At 45.6% G+C, this 23376-nt stretch overlaps 1 protein-coding gene across 8 annotated transcripts in view; it reads left to right on the top strand.

The window, feature by feature from the left end:
- DLG4 (discs large MAGUK scaffold protein 4) overlaps positions 1-23376 on the top strand; it is a 121778-nt gene that overhangs the window by 85552 nt on the left and 12850 nt on the right. For 5 of the 8 annotated variants that reach the window (XM_056553237.1, XM_056553231.1, XM_056553233.1 and 2 more), the window contains exons 11-13: positions 17202-17322; positions 19240-19410; positions 22242-22278. In XM_056553237.1, coding sequence (XP_056409212.1) covers positions 17202-17322; positions 19240-19410; positions 22242-22278 — 329 coding nt within the window. The remainder of the gene's footprint in view (positions 1-17201; positions 17323-19239; positions 19411-22241; positions 22279-23376) is intronic. The other 3 variants (XR_008869314.1, XM_056553232.1, XM_056553234.1) reach the window with 1 other exon arrangement.

Genomic DNA, 23376 nt, shown 5'->3' with positions numbered 1-23376 from the left:
CGAAGCGCCGAAGGGAAGAGTGGTCTTCAACCTGCGGACCTCCAGAGGTTGCAAGACTACAACTCCCAGCATGCCCGGACAGCAGTTGGCTGGGAGTTGTAGTTTTGCAACATGATGAGGGACATGATGAGACAGGGTGGGGGATGATGAGGGGGGGAATGATGGGGGACATGATGAGACAGGGTGGGGGATGATGAGGGGGAATGATGGGGGACATCATGAGACAGGGTGGGGGATGATGAGGGGGAATGATGGGGGACATGATGAGAGAGGGTGGGGGGATGATGAGGGGGAATGATGTGTGACATGATGAGACAGGGTGGGGGGATGATGAGGGGGAATAATGAGGGACATGATGAGACAGGGTGGGGACATGATGAGGGGGAATGATGAGGGACATGATGAGACAAGGTGGGGGATGATGAGGGGGAATGATGAGGGACATGATGAGACAGGGTGGGGGATGATGAGGGGAAATGATGGGGGACATGATGAGACAGGGTGGGGGGATGATGAGGGGGAATGATGGGGGACATGATGAGACAGGGTGGGGGATGATGAGGGGAAATGATGGGGGACATGATGAAACAGGGTGGGGGGATGATGAGGGGAAATGATGGGGGACATGATGAGACAGGGTGGGGGGATGATGAGACAGGGTGGGGGATGATGAGGGGAAATGATGGGGGACATGATGAGACAGGGTGGGGGATGATGAGACAGGGTGGGGGGATGATGAGGGGGAATGATGAGGGACATGATGAGACAGGGTGGGGGATGATGAGACAGGGTGGGGGATGATGAGGGGGAATGATGGGGGACATGATGAGACAAGGTGGGGGGATGATGAGGGGGAATGATGGGGGACATGATGAGACAGGGTGGGGGGATGATGAGGGGGAATGATGGGGGACATGATGAGACAAGGTGGGGGGATGATGAGGGGGAATGATGGGGGACATGATGAGAGAGGGTGGGGGGATGATGAGGGGGAATGATGGGGGACATGATGAGACAGGGTGGGGGGATGATGAGGGGGAATGATGGGGGACATGATGAGACAGGGTGGGGGGATGATGAGGGGGAATGATGAGGGACATCATGAGACAGGGTGGGGGGATGATGAGGGGGAATGATGGGTGACATGATGAGACAGGGTGGGGGGATGATGTTGGGAGAGGCACTAAATGACACAGAAAAATTGGATATTGGTCTACCAGTATGTACAAGAAATTTAAATTTGTAGACTAAAATTTAACTTTTAATAGGTACAAATAGAACTGTCCTCGAAAAACTGGACAGAAAACCACCACATGTGCACAAAATGATGAAATTAACCTGTTAAGGACATAGGACGTTCTCTAACGTCCTCACTACCTGGGCTTTAATGCCCAAGGACGTTAGAGAACGTCCTGTTGTATTTCTGGTCTCTGCCGCTCGCCGGGCAGAGATCGGAAGCGGATCCCTGCTGAAATCCTTCAGCAGGCATCCAGGGCAAACGCTGAGGGGGGCCATGTAGGCCCCCCATGTCGGCGATCGCCGCAAATCGCAAGGGAAATCGCCCTTGCGATCTGCGGCGATACCGGGCTGATCGAGTCTCTGGGACCCGACCGCCCGGTAATTTCGCATGATCCCGGCTGTCACAGACAGTCAGGACCATGCTGGAGTATCGGAGCGAGGTGGCAAGCCTGCCCCTCCTCCTATCTCCTGCGATCTGTCGGTTAGCTAACCGACCAATCGCAGGTGGGGGGGGGGGGTTACTTCCTCCCGCTCTGCCCGGCCCCTTGAAGTCTGGAGAGGACGGGAGGAAGACCGGAGGACGCGGCGGGGGACGGGGGAGTGCTGGGGACCGGACCGGTACTTACCTCGTCCCTGAAGACCCGGATCCCGGCGATGAAGATGGCGGCGGGTGGCGACAGGTGAGTTCCTCTTCAGCCGCGGTCGGGCCCTTTACAGCAATGCACGTCGCCGTAAAGCGACATGCATTGCTGTAATGGGACCCTGTAAACTACAACTCCCAGCATGCCCAGACAGCCCTTGGCGTCTGGGCATGCTGGGAGTTGCAGTTTTGCAACATCTGGAGGTCCACAGTTTGGAGACCACTGTGCCCTTACAGATGTTGCAAAACTACACATCCTCAGCATGCCCTTACTGTCCAGGGATGCTGGGAGTTGTAGTTCTGTAACATCTGGCCCTTCAGATGTTGCAGAACTACAACTCCCAGCATGCCTGGACAGTTTTGGCATACTGGGAGTTGTAGTTTTGCAACATCTGGAAGGGCACAGATTGGGAACCACTGTATTAGTGGTCTGCAAACTGTAGTCCTCCAGATGTTGCAAAACTACAACTCCCAGCATGCTGGGAGTTGTAGTTCGGCAACATCTGGCTCTAAAGATGTTGCCAAACTTCTACTCCCAGCATGCCTGAGAATGCTGGGAGTTGTGGTTTTGCAACAACCGGAGGCACACTGGTTGGGAAACATTGTCTGTTTCCTAACTCAGTGTTTCCCAACCGTGTGCCTCCAGCTGTTGCAAAACTATAACTACCAGCATGCACTGATAAACGGTGCATGCTGGGAGTTGTAGTTTTGTAACAGCTGGAGGTTCCCCCCCCTGTGAATGTACAGGGGGCTTACAGTGAGTATCAGGCTGCAAGTTTGCGATGCAGCAAATTTTGCGCGGCAGCTCAAACTCGCAGCGGGAAACTCGCTGTAATCCCCCGCCCGTGTGACTGTACCCTAAAAACACTACACTACACTAACACAAAATAAAATAAAAAGTAAAAAACACTACATATACACATACCCGTACACAGCCCCCCTCCCCTCCCCAATAAAAATGAAAAACGTCTGGTACGCCACTGTTTCCAAAATGGAGCCTCCAGCTGTTGCAAAACAACTACTCCCAGTATTGCCGGACAGCCGTTGACTGTCCATGCATGCTGGGAGTTTTGCAACAGCTGGAGGCTCTCTGTTTGGGAAACACTGGCGTAGAATACCCCTATGTCCACCCCTATGCAAATCCCTAATTCAGGCCTCAAATGCGCACGGCGCTCTCACTTTGGAGCCCTGTCGTATTTCAAGGCAACAGTTTAGGGTCACATATGGGGTATCGCCGTACTCGGGAGAAATTGTGTTACAAATTTTGGGGGGCTTTTTCTCCTTTAACCCCTTATGAAAAGGTGAAGTTGGGGTCTACAACAGCATGTTAGTGTAAAAAAAAAAAATTTTTTACACTAACACGCTGGTGTTGCCCTATACTGTTCATTTTGACAAGAGGTAAAAGGGAAAAAAGCCCCCCAAAATTTGTAATGCAATTTCTCCCGAGTACGGAGATACCCCATATGTGGGCGCAAAGTGCTCTGGGGGCGCACAACAAGGCTCAGAAGGGAGAGTGCACCATGTACATTTGAGGTGATTTGCACAGGGGTGGCTGATTGTTACAGCGGTTTTGACAAACGCAAAAACCTCCACATGTGACCCCATTTCGGAAACTACACCCCTCACGGAATGTAATGAGGGTGCAGTGATAATTTACACCCCACTGGTGTCTGACAGATCTTTGGAACAGTGGGCTGTGCAAATTAAAATTTTTGTACAGCCCACTGTTCCAAAGTTCTGACAGACACCAGTGGGGGGTAAATGCTCACTGTACCCCTTGTTGCGTTCCTCAAGGGGTCTAGTTTCCAAAATGGTATGCCATGTGGGGGTTATTTTGCTGTCCTGGCACCATAGGGGCTTCCTAAATGCAACATGGCCCCCGAGCAAAATTTGCTCTCCAAAAGCCAAATATGACTCCTTCTCTTCTGAGCATTGTAGTTCGCCCGCAGTGCACTTCAGGTCCACTTATGGGGTACCTCCATACTCAGAAGAGATGGGGTTACAAATTTTGGGGGGGGTATTTTCTGCTATTAACCCTTGCAAAAATGTGAAATTTGGGGGGAAACACACATTTTAGTGAAAAAATATATATATTTTTTTACATATGCAAAAGTCGTGAAACACCTGTGAGGTATTAAGGTTCACTTTACCCCTTGTTACATTCCTCAAGGGGTCTAGTTTCTAAAATTGTATGCCATGTGGGGATTTTTTGCGGTTCTGGTACCATAGGGGCTTCCTAAATGCGACATGCCCCCCAAAAAACATTTCACAAAAACGTACTCTCCAAAATCCCCTTGTCGCTCCTTCGCTTCTGAGCTCTCTACTGCGCCCGCCGAACACTTTACATAGACATATGAGGTATGTGCTTACTCGAGAGAAATTGGGCTACAAATATAAGTATAAATTTTCTCCTTTTACCCCTTGTAACAATTCAAAAATTGGGGCTACAAGAACATGAGAGTGTAAAAAATGAAGATTGTGAATTTTCTCCTTCACTTTGCTGCTATTCCTGTGAAACACCTGAAGGGTTAAAATGCTGACTGAATGTCATTTTGAATACTTTGGGGGGTGCAGTTTTTATAATGGGGTCATTTGTGGGGTATTTCTAAGATGAAGACCCTTCAAATCCACTTCAAACCTGAACTGGTCCCTGAAAAATAGTGAGTTTGAAAATTTTGAGAAAAATTGGAAAATTGCTGCTGAACTTTGAAGCCTCTGGTGTCTCCAAAAGTAAAAACACGTCAATTTTATGATGCAAACATAAAGTAGACATATTGTATTTGTGAATAAAATAAAAAAAATATTTGGAATATCCATTTTCCTTACAAGCAGAGAGCTTCAAAGTTAGAAAAATGCAAAATTTTCAATTTTTTCAGCAAATTTTGGAATTTTTCACTAAGAAAAGATGCAAGTATCGACAAAATTTTACCAATAACATAAAGTAAAATATGTCACGAAAAAACAATCTCGGAATCAGAATGATAACTAAAAGCATCAGAGTTATTAATGTTTAAAGCGACAGTGGTCAGATGTTCAAAAAACGCTCCGGTCCTAAGGTGTAAAATGGCTTGGTCCTTAAGGGGTTAATGGAGATTCAGCTCCAAGTTGAAAAACCAGCATAGTAGCTGCGTTCAGATGATTTAATGTATTAATTACCATATAGTACCCGCCTAGCTTATTCTGCCCCTTTCCCCATGGTTCGGGAGAGGTCTCAGGGTGGGACAACAGGAGAGGGTTGGTAGGGGAGCCTGTTACACACTATGCTACCCCTAGATAACCTACCCCTAGGCGGGGTGGGCGTCCTAAGAAGGGCGGTCCCACTCAGGAACCTAGTCCCTGTTGTACTATAACCACCCTACAATAAACTCACTTACTTGCTATTAAATATATACTGACTACCTGCAGGGCCAATACCCTACTACTGATCTAAGAATATAATCAGTCAAGGCAGGACAGTCAAAGCTGCAAGGAGAGTGGTCTTTTACCTCAGTATCGGTCAGAGTAAATGACTATTAAATTCCTTTCCCCACAAGGCTAATATAACCAAAAAGGTCACCTATTGATATACAGATGACATTTATATATGTGTAGCAGTAGGAGGATAGGGCACCATCATAAACTAAATGCTTAATGTCTGGCTGGTGGTGGTCTATGACAGGGGGAAATGATGAGACATGGGGGGATGGTGAGACATGGGGGGGTGGCGATGAGAGGGGTTAAATGTGGCACAGGGACTGATAAAAGGGAAGGAATGATGGGGCACTGGAGGGGATGGGACCAAACAGGTGCAGAAGAAAACGAAGTTGGGGGGATGATGCGGCATTTAGTCCAAGTCATCTATATTACATTTATTTATTTTACTTAAATTTCCCTGTTAAAATGGGGGGGGGGCGTGTTATACGCCGATAAATACGGTAAGTCCTTTTGGTTCTAATGTTTCTAGTTCATAAATTTTTCGTGATTCAGCTCTGGACATTTTTGATATATAATTTCCTCCCCTCTCTTTATTTCTCTCTCTTTATTTTTTCTATACCTATATAGATTAATTGAGATGGATCCTGATTATGGAACTGTGTGAAATGTAAGGACAGGGGGTGTTTTAGGTTACCTTTTTTAATATTGTTGATGTGCTCAGAAATAGTCGCTTAGTTCTCCCTAAATACTGTTTATTACATTTGCACCGGATAATGTATATAACCCCTTTGGTGTTGCAGGAGATATTATCTGTGATGTTCCATACAAAATCATTTACTGTGAATTGGATCACTTCAGTTTTCTTTTGGAAGTTAGTTAATTTACAATTGCAGCATCAATTACAACGGAAAAACCCTTTAGAGTGAAGCCATGATTTTTCTGTATGTGTAGTAGGTCTATTTTGTATAGTGGGGGCTATTTGTAAACTGAGATTGGGGGCTTTAGTGTAAATGATGGATGGGGTGGATGATAAAATTGGGTTTAAAATGTTATCTTGGTGCAATAAATGCCAATTCTTTTTGATAATCCTCTCTACTTTTTTGTTCTCATGGTTGAAGGGGAGGATAAGGTGTATTTTGTCTTCTTCTACGAATGTCTGAGATATATTGTTAAAATATGAACTTCTCTCCTGTTTTTCTATCTTTTCTTAGGCTTTATTTAAAATTCTCTTAGGGTATCCTTTATCTATAAATTTGTGAGTAAGAGATTGGGCTTTAATTTGATACTGATTGTCATTTGTGAAATTGCGTTTAAGTCTTCTATATTGGCCTGACGGTATGTTTAACAGCCATCTAGGAAGGTGGCAACTTGAAAAAAGGATGTAGCTGTTTTTTTCGGTTGGTTTGTGGAATGTACGGAGTTCTAATTTGCCTCCTGTGTTGGTGATTTTTAGATCTAAAAATTCAATGGATTTAAAATCAGTGGATGCAGTGAAGGTGAGGTTCCAATTATTAATATTAAGACCATCTAAAAAGGTATTCAGTTCTTCTGGAGTTTTTTGCCAAATTAAAATTATATCATCAATATATCTTCGCCATAGGACCAGACCCGCGCCCAGATGGGGAGTGATGTTGAGAGCCTCCCATGCCGACATAAATAAATTAGCGTAGCTAGGCGCGAATTTAGTTCCCATGGCGGTACCCATTTTTTGTAAATAATATGTATCATTAAAACAGAAATAGTTGTGTGTTAAAATGAACTGTATCTGTGTCGGTGGCATATCTCCTTGTATTAATACCTAATTCATGTTGGATAATAGTATATAATGAACTTACATCTAATGTAGTTAATAGGTAATGTTCCTTCCATTCTAGGCCTTCGAGTATAGAGAGGATCTGGGTGGTGTCTTTTAGATAGTATGGTGTCAATTGTACGTATGGTTGTAATATTCTATCTATCTATTGGAATAGATTGGAAGCGATGGATTCTATCCCCGAGACTATGGGGCGGCCTGGTGGGTTAGTGGGATTTTTGTGTACCTTAGGAATACAGTAGAAGACTGGTATTCTTTTCTGGGTGCCTGTTATGAATTTGTATTCCTTCTCAGTTAATATTCCCAATTCTGAAGCTGTGGTACATAATATATCCAGTTCTTTGCATAATTGATGCGTTGGATCTGATTTTAATAATTGATATGTGTTGGTGTCTGTCAATTGAGACAGACATTCTTTGTTATATGTTTCTGTATCTAGTATAACAACCCCCCCCCCCCCTTGTTGGCAGGGCGGATTGTTACACTCTCATTTTCTTGGACTTGTTTTATGGCCTCTCTTTCTTTATATGTCAGATTTGATTTCCCATTAAGGGTAGGTGTGAGTCTGCGGATGTGAGGGCCAGCTTCATATCTAGGGTAGAAATTGGATTTCATTGAACATTCTGTATGTATGTAACTGTCCTTGTGGGAATTTTGTATCTCCAGGGGGTGTTTAGTGAAATACTTTTTCAAACATAATTTCCTTATGAATTTTTCCACCCCTATATAGGTATCGAATTTATTAAATTTTTTGATTGGAGCAAATTTTTGTCCTTTTTCTAATAATTTAGTTTGGGATTGGGTAAGATTAATGGAACTCAGGTTAATAATGGAGCTTTGAGTATCTGTCAATTGGCCTTTGCCACTTTCATGGGTGGTTGAGTTGGGGTGTCTATTTCTTCTAACTCTTCTACGTATCCTCTTTTTCTTGGAGTGGGTTGGGTTTGGAGACTGTGAGTTGAGGGATCGTTGGTATATGGTGGATGTCTGCCTGAATGGTGCGTTGTCTCGGGTGTGGAAGAAGTGGTTGTTGTGTGGAATTGGTGTGTGGTAAGTGAGTGTTGACTGGTTGTGTGATTTGTGGAGTGGGAAGAAGTGGTGAAGGTCCTTAGAACCAAAAGGACTTAATTCCGAGTTGGAAATTTTTGGCTTTGTATAACCATTCTACAGAGCCCCCCCCCCCCCCCCCTTTTTTTAGGAAGAAAAAAGAAAAGAAACATATATTTTTTAAATGTTAAATTTTTTTATTTTTATTTATATATATATAGATCATTCTTTTTCTATGTCATAGTAACCATCTGATATTCTAATTTATATAAATAGATTCCGCACATTTTATTTTATTTATATTCATTTATACCATTTTATTATAATGCATTTCACATTCACTGATTCCGTTGTTTATACTCCATACACCCGTACACTACCTCAAATAATCATTATTATTAACTTATTATACCCTATTTATATATATCCATACTACTAAACAATCTATATTTAATTATCTATTATACTATGTTAAATCAACTAGCTAGTTGTATTCAAGTCACTAATGTCAATCTGGTCCGCATTTTTAGTCTCTCCAGGCGAAAAATACGGTCCACAATTTATCTGAGACACCAATTAACACTAATTAACGTCACCATTTTATGGACTAAATAAGACCAATACCCACATGGGGTAACCACTATATCATTGTACTGCTACTGAGGAAGGAGACACCCCGAAACGCGTCTAGCATTGATATATGACCCAGCAACACAGACCACCCACCAGAAGAACTACATGCTAGAACCTACATCCACCATTCTCAACTGCTGGAACCCCCCAGTTTGAGGCCCACCGCCCAGACGTGCGCCTGCCAGCGCTTGATACACGAGGACGTCGCTCCCACTCACCGCCGGACCGCCACAAGCCTTCCACCGTGGTTAATGGCCGGATGCAGATTTGTGCCACTCCGGACACAGTAAGACCTTCATACGGACATCTATACCATACCAGGCCGGCCGCCTAGCCGTGCCAGTCCACAGAAGAGACGTCTGCCCTGACACTTTCCGGAGATCTTCACACAGCGGTGCGGTGAGTGGTGCAGAGCACCAAACCTTGTTACAAAACAACTGCAAATCTGTTACTAACCATCTATAACAATACTGGATATAACAATACCTCGTTGAACCACCCCTATTGGATTAACAATACCTTGTTGAAAGGCCTGTGAGTGGCTGTAACTGCTGATATCTCTCCATTCATTTATTTATTTTATGTGTTCACGTACAGAGTGTTTTAATTGTATGCAGTCTATAGCAAGGGCCCAGCTTGGACTTATCTATTGATATTCCATTATGTTATGAAACTTGTTTTTCTCATTCAGCTCCATTGGGGGACATAGGAACCGTGGGTATATCTTGCTGCCTCTAGGCGGCTGACACTAGGCATAAAAAAAAAAAAAAAAAAAAGGGTCGGCTCCTCCCAGCAGGATATATCCCACCTACTGACTAGAGACATTCAGTTTTAGCTTAGTGTCCTAGGAGGCAACACAGGTCTGGGTTGCTCCAGACCTGGTCTATTTAATTTTTTTCTAGTGTTAGAGTTTAGATTTTTTTCTCCTTTTTAGTTTTTTCTAGGTAAGGGCGACAGGAGCATGGCGCTGCCTGATTTCCCCGCATGCGACTGAAGGGCACGGTTCCATAGAGTATGGTCCGTTAACCCTTCCTCGCCACCGGCCAGCACCAGGTTGTACCTTGGGTCCGGGTCGCCTATTGCCTCTGCTCACCCCACTTATTAAAGCCTGGCATGATGCAGTTGGACTAGACTGGTGAATGCTTCTGGGGAGAAGACTTCTAGGGAGGTAAGTATACCTCCATAGTTAGGTAAGTATGCTCCTTCTCCCCCGGCACCCCCACTCACCCCACCCCACCTCATCCCCAACCTGGGGCCCCTCAGGGGTTAATGATAGGGGGGTGTTCTCGGACTACCCTTTATTAAAATTTGTTGAAGGGGCCTTTTTTTGTGAGGAGGGGGCACTTTTGGGGGCCTGCGGCTGTTTTTCTACCGTGCATCATCTGTCCGCTACTGCAGCATGTTGTATCTTCCGGCAGCCGTCCCCACACTTGGGAGACCGCTGCCGGGTTCTCCTTCCTCCGGGCGGCATTTGCAGGCGTCCGGTCTGGGACCTGCACGCTACTTTAGTCCACGGGCAATCGCAGCTATTAGTATCTCCGGCAGCCGTTCCCACAGTTGGGAGACGGCTGCCGACTTCTCGTGCCTCAGGGCGGCATTTCAGGGCGTCCGGCCGGGAACCATGCCGCTACTTTAGCCCGCGGCTTTGGCCTGGTCCCGACCGCACGTAGCCCCGCCCCCTAATTTCACGCTCACTGCTCGTCCAATGAGCACAGCGCATGCACGGGGAGGGCATGTTTGACCTATCCGGAGGCGGCGCAGGTACGGCAGGCGTTTTTTCTGCCTCTCCCGTGCTAGCGCGCGCGTGGAATCTCCTCCCCTATGGGATCACATGACGCGGCTCCAGCACTGCTCCCTCACAGACGCTGCTGCACTCTGCTCCTGTGGGTCTCCTGTTTTCTTCTGCTGCTGCATGTCTGTTGCACGGTTTTCCTAATCCAGCCAGCTGTCCTGCACTCCTGAAGTCTACAGGGACGTCAGTACAGGAACCTGGGTGAGCTTGTTCCATTTTCTGTCACTGGGTAGCTGTGCTTTGGCAATGTCCGCCCCCAGCTTTGAACCTTCTTTCAGACAAGCGGCCTCTGCTCCGATCACTTACTATGCTTGTACAGGGTGTAAGGTTACATTTTTGGGGGGTTTGGCTGAACCCACTTGTTCTGCCTGCTCTTCCTCACGCCCTACATCCCCTACCCAGGATACCCCCTCGGAGCATGTGGCCCCTGACCCTGCCCCAGTTTGGGTGTCTTCCCTCTCCCAACGATCTCAAACCTGGCGCAGGTTTCCAAGGAGGTGGCTACGGCCTTAAAGCAGTCCTCCTTACGTCTCCCTCGGGAGACAAGTTCGGCATCTTCGGACCGTCGATGCTCCCACAGACGCCCATGGGTCATTTATCCTGACTCCTCTCCTGAACACAGTCGCCGCTCGCGCTCCAGGTCTCCCGCTCGTAGGCAGCATCCTCGGTCATGCGGCTGCTCTCCTAGGGGCCGTTCCCATTCCTCGACTCTCCTTACCAGATCCAGGTCACCTAGATCGGCAGCCTCCACTAACCGTTCCCAATCTCCGGGTGAACTAGCGGACTCTGACTCGGCTCCTCATTCGGATTCTGAAGAGCTGTCACCCATGTCTGACTTGGTGGACAGCTTGGTTTCTGCTGTCAGGGACACCTTCCATCTACAGGACCCTGGAACTTTGGACCCTGCTCCTGAAGTTTCCTTTACACGTACTCATCGCTCTCCCAGGGTTTTCCATCCTCATAAGGAGTTTGATGATCTTCTGGAGACCGCCTGGAAGCTTCCGGAGAAGTGCTTCCAAGGTAGGGATCGACCGATTATCGGTATGGCCGATATTATCGGCCGATAATCACGATTTTGGGCATTATCAGTATCGGCAATTACCTTGCCGATAAGCCGATAATGCACCGCCCCCGCACCGCCCCCACCTCGCCGCGAACGCCCCCCCCCTGACCCGCCGCACCGCGAGCGATTTCCCCCCCCCCCCGACCCACCGCGTCGCACCCCCCACCGTAGTGCTGGGCGGTATACCGGTATGGATTTTTGCCCATACCGCTATACCGGTCGGGCCCCTCCCCACCCTCCGAGTCAATAAAAATAAATAAATAAACTTACCCGTAATGGGGGTGGTCCGGGCCATCCATCCTTCCTTCCTATAGTGTCCGGCGCCATTCCGGGTGGAGGGTGTACCGGTACGGGCTGTCCTTCTCCGGGGGTCCTCTTCTCCACTCCGGGCAGGCTCCGGCCTAGTACACTGCATAGACACCAATACGTCGTGATGTCAGGTGCGCACACGGGCGTCACTGCGCAGCTATGCTGCGCTACTAGGCCGGAGCCTGCCTGGAGTGGAGAAGATGACCCCTGGAGAATAAGGACAGCCCGGACCGGTTCACCCTCCACTCGTAATGCCGCCGGACACTACAGGAAGGAAGGATGGATGGCCCGGACCACCCTGACAGGTAGGGGAGAGAAGCGGGTGGTGGCGGCGGCGGCGGCCTATGGCACCGCAAAAGCCACTGCGGTGCATTGATTTAAAGAGCCCGCTTTAAATCAATGACCTGCAGCGGTGTCGAGGGGGGATAAATAGCCGATAACTTATACCGGAATATCGGTATAAGTTATCGGCTATCGGCCCTAAAAAAACTATATCGGTCGATCCCTATTCCAAGGCACTAAACGGTTGAAGACTCTGTGTCCGTTTTCTCAGGATCTTATCTCTAAATTGACCGTTCCACCATCTGTGGACCCCCCAGTCTCCCGTTTATCCAAATCCACCACCCTACCGTTGGCGGATGCCGCTTCCTTCAAGGATCCCGCGGACAAGCGGGTTGGCCGAATTTGGCCAAGTACGCATTTGAGGTAGTGGGATCCTCCCTGCTCCCAGCCTTCTCTTCAACCTGGGTCACAAAGGCCTTATCGGTATGGGCTTCACAGCTCCGCCAAGGGCTGTTGTCCAGGGCTTCCCCTGATGATCTGGCTGAGATTGCTCTCCAGGTTTCAAAGGCAGGTGAATATTTATGCCAGGTTTCCTTGGAGTCAGCTCGCTGTGCGGCTGTCGCGTCTGGCAATCTAGTCACTATTTGCCGCTCTATGTGGCTGAAAGCTTGGAAAGCCGATTCGGCTTCCAAAAAATCCCTGATGGAAATGGCTGTTACTGGCGGCCGCCTTTTTGGGAAACGGCTGGACGACATCATCTTTGAGGCTACGGGCGCTAAGAGTTCTTTGCTAACCCAGAACAAGGCGCGCCACCCTGCGGCTCGTGGGGTTTTTCGTAAGACGACCTCCTTTCGGTCCTTTCGCTCCCTGGGCGCCAGGACAAATCGGGCTCCTCGCAAGCTAGGCAGGGCCCGTCCTTCAAACCTCGCCCTTCATGGAAGCATGATAGCCATTCCAACCGGTTTCCCACAAAATCAGGAACTCGCAAGCCTTCCTCGGCCTGAAGGGGCGCCCCCACCCGGGACTTCCTCTCGGGTGGGCGGTCGCTTACTCCGCTTTCGGGACATCTGGTTGGCGCAAGTCCAGGATTTCTGGGTTTGGGACATCATCTCCGACGGTTACCAAATCGAGTTCGCCTCTTTTCCCCCGGGATCGTTTTTTTCGGTCCCTGCCTCCACGTTCACCCGCCCTGGCTGCAGGTTTTCACTCTGCCATTCGCACTCTGCTGCAACAGGGTGTCATTGTGCCCATTCCATCTCAGGACCGTTTCAAGGGTTTCGTTGTTCCCAAAAAGGAGGATTTGGTCCGTCCGATTTTGGAACTGAAACTCCTCAATCGACATCTTTGACTTCGCCACTGCCGAATGTAGTCGCTACGGTCGATTGTTGCATCCATGGATCAGGGCGAATTTCTGTCTTCAGTGGACATTCGGGATGCGTATCTCCACATCCTGATTTTTCCTCCTCATCAACGTTTTCTGTGATTTGCCATTCTGCAGGGTCACTTTCAGTTTGTAGCTCTGCCCTTCGGCATGGCCACAGCCCCCAGAGTCTTTACCAAGGTCCTGGCGGCTGTTATGGCCATTCTCAGGTCCCGGGGGGTCTCTGTCCTCCCTTACCTGGACGACCTGCTTATCAAGGCTCCGTCCCGGGTCCAGAACGAGGAGAGTCTCCACATCACCCTGCTGACCCTAACCAGCTTCGGGTGGCTGATCAACGAGGAGAAGTCCAATCTTTCTCCCTCCCAGTCTCTAGTTTTTTCCTCCCTACGAACAAGCGAAGCGCTCTGCTGTCCGCTGTTCGTCACTTGAGACACCCTCATCCAGTGTCCATTCGTTCCTGCATGGCAGTACTGGGCAGAATGGTGGCGGCCATGGCGGCGGTTCCGTTTGCACAGTTCCGTTGCCGCCCGATTCAGTGGGCCATTCTGTCCCTCTGGGACGGACCCCCCTGTCCTTGGATCACCGGATCTGTCTGCCCACCTCGGCCAGTCACTTCTTTGGTGGCTCAACCCTCCTCCGCCAGGCTTCCTATCAATGTCCTAGAGATCCGGGAAATCTTCCTTTGTCTCCGGCACTGGGAGTCTCTTCTCCGGGGGCGCCCAGTTCGCATTCAGTTGGACAACGCCATGGCCGTGGCGTATGTAAACCACCAAGGGGGCACTCGCAGCAGCGTGGCCATGACCGAGGTGTCCAAGATCTTGATCTGGGCGGAGCGCATGGTTCCCTCCATATCAGCAATCCTCATCCCGGGGGTGGACAACTGGGAGGCGGACTTTCTAAGTCGCTTCTCTCCCGATCCCGGGAGTGGTCCCTTCACCCGGAGGTGTTCGAGGCCATTTGCCATCGCTGGGGGATTCCTGACGTGGACCTCTTTGCGTCCCACTTTAACCGGCAGGTTCCAACCTTCGTGGCAATGTCCAGAGATCCTCTGGCTCTGGCCACGGACGCCCTCGTCATTCCCTAGTCTCGGTTCACTCTCCCGTACCTGTTTCCGCCTCTTCCTCTCCTTCCCCGGGTGCTCAGGAAACTCAAGGCGGAAGGCGTCTCGGCCATCCTGGTGGCTCCGGATTGGCCCCGCCGCTCTTGGTACACCGACGTGGTTCGGCTCGTAGCGGACGTTCCCTTTCGGCTGCCAGATCGCCTCGATCTTCTTTCTCAGGGTCCTCTTTGCCACCCCAATTCACAGCTGCTGTGTTTGACGGCGTGGCGGTTGAAACTGCAATGTTGAAGGCTCGCGGTTTCTCATCTGGGGTTATTCGCACTATGCTCAGGGCGCGTAAGCTGTCCTCGGCTAGGATTTACCATAGGACTTGGTGGGCCTATTTTCGGTGGTGTGAGGCCCGCTCTCTTTCTCCGGTTCGTTTTTCTCTGCCGAACCTTCTGGCGTTTCTGCAGTCGGGTCTTGAAACGCTTTTGGATCTTAGTTCTCTTAAAGGTCAAGTATCGGCGCTGTCTATTCTTTTCCATAGGCCTCTAGCTTCCGACTCGTCGGTTTGCACCTTCCTCCAGGGAGTGGCTCAAGAGATTCCTCCCTACAGGTCTCCTACTCCCCCTTGGGACTTGAATTTGGTTCTGAGCGCCTTGCAGTCCATTCAGTTCGAGCCTATCCGCGACATTTCTCTTCTTTTCCTTTCTTGGAAGGTCGCCTTTTTGGTAGCTGTGATCTCGATCCGATGGGTGTCGGAATTGGCAGCTCTCTCATGTCAACCTCCTTTCCTGATTCTTCATCAAGACAAGGCGGTACTTCGGCCAGTTCCTTCTTTTTAACCGAAGGTGGTCTCGTCCTTTCATCTGAACGAGGATATGGTTCTTCCTTCCTTCCTTCTGCCCTGCTTCGTCTCATCCCAGGGAGCGTTCTCTCCACAATCTGGATGTGGTCAGGGCCTTGCGAGTTTACCTTTCGGTCACCTCTTCCTTCCGACAGTCGGAGTCACTTTGTCCTTCAGGTGGGCCGACGCAAGGGTTTGCCAGCTTCTAAGGCCACCATCTCCAGGTGGATCCGGTCCGCCATTTCTGAGGTGTATCGTTCCAAGGGAAGGATCCTCCCTTCCGGGTTACGGCTCACTCCACTCGCTCTGCGGGGGCCTCTTGGGCAGTCTTTAACAGGGCTTCGGCCCTACAGGTGTGTAAGGCAGCCACTTGGTCTTCGGTGCACACGTTCACCAAGTTCTACCAAGTGCTCACAACTGCATCCGCCGACGCCTGTTTGGGGCGTAAGGTTTTGCAGGCAGCGGTGGCTCTGCCGTCCGCTTGATTCCGGGTTGCATTGTTTTTCCCACCCCGGGGACTGCTTTGGTACGTCCCACGGTTCCTGTGTCCCCCAATGGAGCTGAATGAGAAAAGGAGATTTTTTACACTTACCGTAAACATTTTTTCTCAGAAGCTCCATTGGGGGACACAGCTCCCACCCAGTGTTTTTAGTTGTGGTCTGGGAGTCGGTCGCCTGTCAGTCTGTTGGTTCATTTGTTTTGACTGGGCTCCCTCCGGACTCTGTTCGGTTCCTCCTATTGCTTTGGGACTAAAACTGAGTGTCTCTAGTCAGTAGGCGGGATCTATCCTGCTGGGAGGAGCCGACCCTTTTTTTTTATTTTTATTTTTTTTATGCCTAGTGTCAGCCTCCTAGAGGAAGCAAGATATACCCACGGTTCCTGTGTCCCCCAATGGAGCTTCTGAAAAAAAGATTTTACGATAAGTGTAAAAAATCTCCTTTTAGTACAACTAGCTATTTAATCTAATTATTTAACATTATATTTATATCTATAGGTCTGTATTCCTACATTGTCTTTATTGTATTTGTTTTGGCACGAAGGGTACGTGCAAGACAGCACCTCGATATATAAATAAATATATATTTATTTATATATATATATATATATATATATATATATATATATATATAAAACCTATTTATACATTTTATATAGTGCGAGCCCCTTACAATGGCTGGGTGCATCAGGGGACATCAGACAGGATACAAAGAATTCAATAAATTCAAAAAATAGATACCATGGTATAACAAAATGTGCGAAAAGAAACTATGTGCAGGAAATGAAACATCCAGCTCCACAATAGGACATCAGTTACCCCATAATCACAATACTAAGGTAGAAATGTCATAGAGGGAGCTGTAAAAGTCCCCACAATGCAGACATCCATGGAGGAAGATAGGTGATATCTGTCTCTACAGTTGGGTGAGGGGGGGTTGGGGGGTTGGAGTGTGTGGTCCTGTTGTGGACTTGGTATTTCTTATTCAGCACCTGTTTTTTTGCACCTTTATTTTACTATGGTATCTATTTTTATATTTATTAATTTCCTTGTATTCTGTCTTACGTCCCCTGATGCACCAAGGTATTGTAGGCGGGGGGAAACATGTTTGGGTGAGGTGTCCTTATGACAGGGATTTTGGTGTATATTAGGAGCCCTGGTTTCCCATACAATTCTGATGATGACTTCTCATTGACCTTTCAGAGTACAGCAGGTTTGAAGCCAAGATCCATGACCTGCGGGAGCAGCTAATGAACAGCAGTCTGGGTTCTGGCAGCGCCTCTCTACATAACGCTAATGGTGGCAAGAGAGGATTCTACATCAGGTAAGGTGTCTGCTGGGGGGGATATGCTTCTAATCTAACTAGACACTGATGAAAAGGTCCATCGTGTCCTCTGATGCTTTCCTTCATGCCGGTCCTCTTTCTCTCCTACGGTCAGGGATCTTTTCGATTATGATCATCCTCTTTCTCTCCTACGGTCAGGGCTCTTTTAGATTAAGATCATCCTCTTTCTCTCCTACGGTCAGGGATCTTTTAGATTATGATCATCCTCTTTCTCTCCTACGGTCAGGGCTCTTTTCGATTATGATCATCCTCTTTCTCTCCTACGGTCAGGGCTCTTTTCGATTTTGACCATCCTCTTTCTCTCCTACGGTCAGGGATCTTTTAGATTTTGACCATCCTCTTTCTCTCCTACGGTCAGGGCTCTTTTCGATTATGATCATCCTCTTTCTCTCCTACGGTCAGGGCTCTTTTCGATTTTGACCATCCTCTTTCTCTCCTACGGTCAGGGATCTTTTAGATTTTGACCATCCTCTTTCTCTACTACGGTCAGGGCTCTTTTAGATTATGACCGTCCTCTTTCTCTCCTACGGTCAGGGCTCTTTTAGATTATGACATCCTCTTTCTCTCCTACGGTCAGGGATCTTTTAGATTAAGACCGTCCTCTTTCTCTCCTACGGTCAGGGCTCTTTTAGATTAAGACCGTCCTCTTTCTCTCCTACGGTCAGGGCTCTTTTAGATTAAGACCGTCCTCTTTCTCTCCTACGGTCAGGGCTCATTTCGATTATGATCATCCTCTTTCTCTCCTACGGTCAGGGCTCTTTTAGATTATGATCGTCCTCTTTCTCTCCTACGGTCAGGGCTCATTTCGATTATGATCATCCTCTTTCTCTCCTACGGTCAGGGCTCATTTCGATTATGATCATCCTCTTTCTCTCCTACGGTCACAGCTCTTTTCAATTAAGACCGTCCTCTTTCTCTCCTACGGTCAGGGCTCTTTTCGATTAAGACGGTCCTCTTTCTCTCCTACGGTCAGGGCTCTTTTCGATTAAGACGGTCCTCTTTCTCTCCTACGGTCAGGGCTCTTTTCGATTTTGACCGTCCTCTTTCTCTCCTACGGTCAGGGCTCTTTTAGATTATGATCATCCTCTTTCTCTACTACGGTCAGGGCTCTTTTCGATTATGACCATCCTCTTTCTCTACTACGGTCAGGGCTCTTTTCGATTATGATCATCCTCTTTCTCTCCTACGGTCAGGGCTCTTTTAGATTATGATCATCCTCTTTCTCTCATACGGTCAGGGCTCTTTTCGATTAAGACCGTCCTCTTTCTCTCCTACGGTCAGGGATCTTTTCGATTAAGACCGTCCTCTTTCTCTACTACGGTCAGGGATCTTTTTGATTATGATCATCCTCTTTCTCTCCTACGGTCAGGGCTCTTTTAGATTTTGACCGTCCTCTTTCTCTCCTACGGTCAGGGCTCTTTTCGATTATGACCATCCTCTTTCTCTACTACGGTCAGGGCTCTTTTAGATTTTGACCGTCCTCTTTCTCTCCTACGGTCAGGGCTCTTTTCGATTATGACCATCCTCTTTCTCTACTACGGTCAGGGCTCTTTTTGATTATGACCATCCTCTTTCTCTACTACGGTCAGGGCTCTTTTAGATTATGACCATCCTCTTTCTCTCCTACGGTCAGGGCTCTTTTAGATTATGACATCTTCTTTCTCTTCTACGGTCAGGGCTCTTTTCGATTATGACCGTCCTCTTTCTCTACTACGGTCAGGGCTCTTTTAGATTTTGACCGTCCTCTTTCTCTCCTACGGTCAGGGCTCTTTTTGATTATGACCATCCTCTTTCTCTTCTACTGTAAGGGCTCTTTTTGATTATGACCATCCTCTTTCTCTCCTACGGTCAGGGCTCTTTTTGATTATGACCATCCTCTTTCTCTTCTACTGTAAGGGCTCTTTTCGATTATGACAAGACGCGGGACTGTGGTTTCCTAAGTCAAGCACTCAGCTTCAAGTTTGGGGATGTCCTGCATGTTATAGATGCCACCGATGATGAGTGGTGGCAGGCGAGGCGCGTCCAACCCGAAGGAGAAGAGATCGGCTTCATCCCCAGTAAAAGAAGGTGAGATATCAGACACAGTATAATAAATACATGATACCAGTATACACCATATAATATATACATGATACCAGTATACACCATATAATATATACATGATACCAGTATACACCATATAATATACGCATTATACCAGTATACACCATATAATATACACATGATACCAGTATACACCATATAATATATGCATGATACCAGTATACACCATATAATATACACATTATACCAGTATACACCATATAATATACACATGATACCAGTATACACCATATAATATATACATGATACCAGTATACACCATATAATATACACATTATACCAGTATACACCATATAATATACACATGATACCAGTATACACCATATAATATATACATGATACCAGTATACACCATATAATAAATACATGATACCAGTATACACCATATAATATATACATGATACCAATATACACCATATAATATACACATGATACCAGTATACGCCATATAATATACACATGATACCAGTATACGCCATATAATATACACATGATACCAGTATACACCATATAATATATACATGATACCAGTATACACCATATAATATACACATGATACCAGTATACACCATATAATATACACATGATACCAGTATACACCATATAATATATACATGATACCAGTATACACCATATAATATATACATGATACCAGTATACACCATATAATATACACATTATACCAGTATACACCATATAATATACACATGATACCAGTATACACCATATAATATATGCATGATACCAGTATACACCATATAATATACACATTATACCAGTATACACCATATAATATACACATGATACCAGTATACACCATATAATATATACATGATACCAGTATACACCATATAATATACACATTATACCAGTATACACCATATAATATACACATGATACCAGTATACACCATATAATATATACATGATACCAGTATACACCATATAATAAATACATGATACCAGTATACACCATATAATATATGCATGATACCAGTATACACCATATAATATACACATTATACCAGTATACACCATATAATATACACATGATACCAGTATACACCATATAATATATACATGATACCAGTATACACCATATAATATACACATGATACCAGTATACACCATATAATATACACAGGACACCAGTATACACTATATAATATACACATGATACCAGTATACACCATATAATATATACATGATACCAGTATACACCATATAATATACACATTATACCAGTATACACCATATAATATACACATGATACCAGTATACACCATATAATATATACATGATACCAGTATACACCATATAATATACACATGATACCAGTATACACCATATAATATACACATGATACCAATATACATCATATAATATACACATTATACCAGTATACACCATATAATATACACATGATACCAATATACATCATATAATATATACATTATACCAGTATACACCATATAATATATACATGATACCAGTATACACCATATAATATACACATGATACCAGTATACACCATATAATATATACATGATACCAGTATACACCATATAATATATACATGATACCAGTATACACCATATAATATACACATGATACCAGTATACACCATATAATTTACACATGATTCCAGTATACACCATATAATATATACATGATTCCAGTATACACCATATAATATACACATGATACCAGTATACACCATATAATATACACATGATACCAGTATACACCATATAATTTACACATGATACCACTATACACCATATAATATACACATGATACCAGTATACACCATATCATTTACACATGATACCACTATACACCATATAATATACACATGATACCAGTATACGCCATATAATATACACATGATACCAGTATACGCCATATAATATACACATGATACCAGTATACGCCATATAATATACACATGATACCAGTATACACCATATAATATACACATGATACCAGTATACACCATATAATATATACATTATACCAGTATACGCCATATAATATACACATGATACCAGTATTCGCCATATAATATATACATGATTCTAGTATACACCATATAATATATACATGATACCAGTATACACCATATAATATACACATGATACCAGTATACACCATATTATATACACATGATACCAGCATACACCATATAATATACACATTATACCAGTATACACCATATAATATACACATGATACCAGTATACACCATATAATATACACATGATACCAGTATACACCATATAATATATACATTATACCAGTATACACCATATAATATACACATGATTCCAGTATACACCATATAATATACACATGATACCAGTATACACCATATAATATACACAGAACACCAGTATACACCATATAATATATACATGATTCCAGTATACACCATATGATATACACAGGACACCAGTATACACCATATAATATATACATGATACCAGTATACACCATATAATATACACATGATACCAGTATACACCATATAATATACACATGATACCAGTATACACCATATAATATACACATGATACCAGTATACACCATATAATATACACATGATACCAGTATACACCATATAATATATACATTATACCAGTATACACCATATAATATACACATGATACCAGTATACACCATATAATATACACATGATTCCAGTATACACCATATAATATATACATGATACCAGTATACACCATATAATATATACATGATTCCAGTATACACCATATAACATTCTTTCTCTCTGCAGGGTGGAGCGGCGGGAGTGGTCACGGTTAAAGGTAAAGGTGAGATTGTGTTGTGAGTTTTGTGTCACCTATATCTGAGTGGAAACTGGTGTGGATGATGGGTTAGATCCTTGTAGGCTCTGGTTTGGATGATGGGTTAGATACTTCTAGGAATCGGTGTGGATGATGGGTTAGATCCTTGTAGGCTCTGGTTTGGATGATGGGTTAGATACTTCTAGGAATCGGTGTGGATGATGGGTTAGATACTTCTAGGCTCTGGTGTGGATGATGGGTTAGATACTTCTAGGCTCTGGTGTGGATGATGGGTTAGATACTTCTAGGCTCTGGTGTGGATGATGTGTTAGATACTTCTAGGCTCTGGTGTGGATGATGGGTTAGATACTTCTAGGAACTGGTGTGGATGATGGGTTAGATACTTCTAGGCTCTGGTGTGGATGAGGGATTAGATACTCCTAGGAACTGGTGTGGATGATGGGTTAGATACTTCTAGGCTCTGGTGTGGATGATTGGTTAGATACTTCTAGGCTCTGGTGTGGATGATGGGTTAGATTCTTCTAGGAACTGGTGTGGATGATGGGTTTGATACTTCTAGGAACTGGTGTGGATGATGGGTTAGATACTTCTAGGCTCTGGTGTGGATGATGGGTTAGATACTTCTAGGAACTGGTGTGGATGATGGGTTAGATACTTCTAGGCTCTGGTGTGGATGATGGATTAGATACTTCTAGGCTCTGGTGTGGATGATGGGTTAGATTCTTCTAGGAACTGGTGTGGATGATGGGTTAGATACTTCTAGGCTCTGGTGTGGATGATGGATTAGATACTTCTAGGCTCTGGTGTGGATGATGGGTTAGATTCTTTTAGGAACTGGTGTGGATGATGGGTTAGATACTTCTAGGCTCTGGTGTGGATGATGGGTTAGATACTTCTAGGCTCTGGTGTGGATGAAGGGTTAGATACTTCTAGGCTCTGGTGTGGATGATGGGTTAGATTCTTCTAGGCTCTGGTGTGGATGATGGATTAGATACTTCTAGGCTCTGGTGTGGATGATGGGTTAGATTCTTTTAGGAACTGGTGTGGATGATGGGTTAGATACTTCTAGGCTCTGGTGTGGATGATGGGTTAGATACTTCTAGG

This window comes from Hyla sarda, unplaced genomic scaffold (genome assembly GCF_029499605.1).
Source record: "Hyla sarda isolate aHylSar1 unplaced genomic scaffold, aHylSar1.hap1 scaffold_262, whole genome shotgun sequence".
Taxonomy (NCBI): domain Eukaryota; kingdom Metazoa; phylum Chordata; class Amphibia; order Anura; family Hylidae; genus Hyla; species Hyla sarda.
Note: the sequence above shows the minus strand (reverse complement) of the source record. Positions and strands in the feature narration are given on the sequence as shown.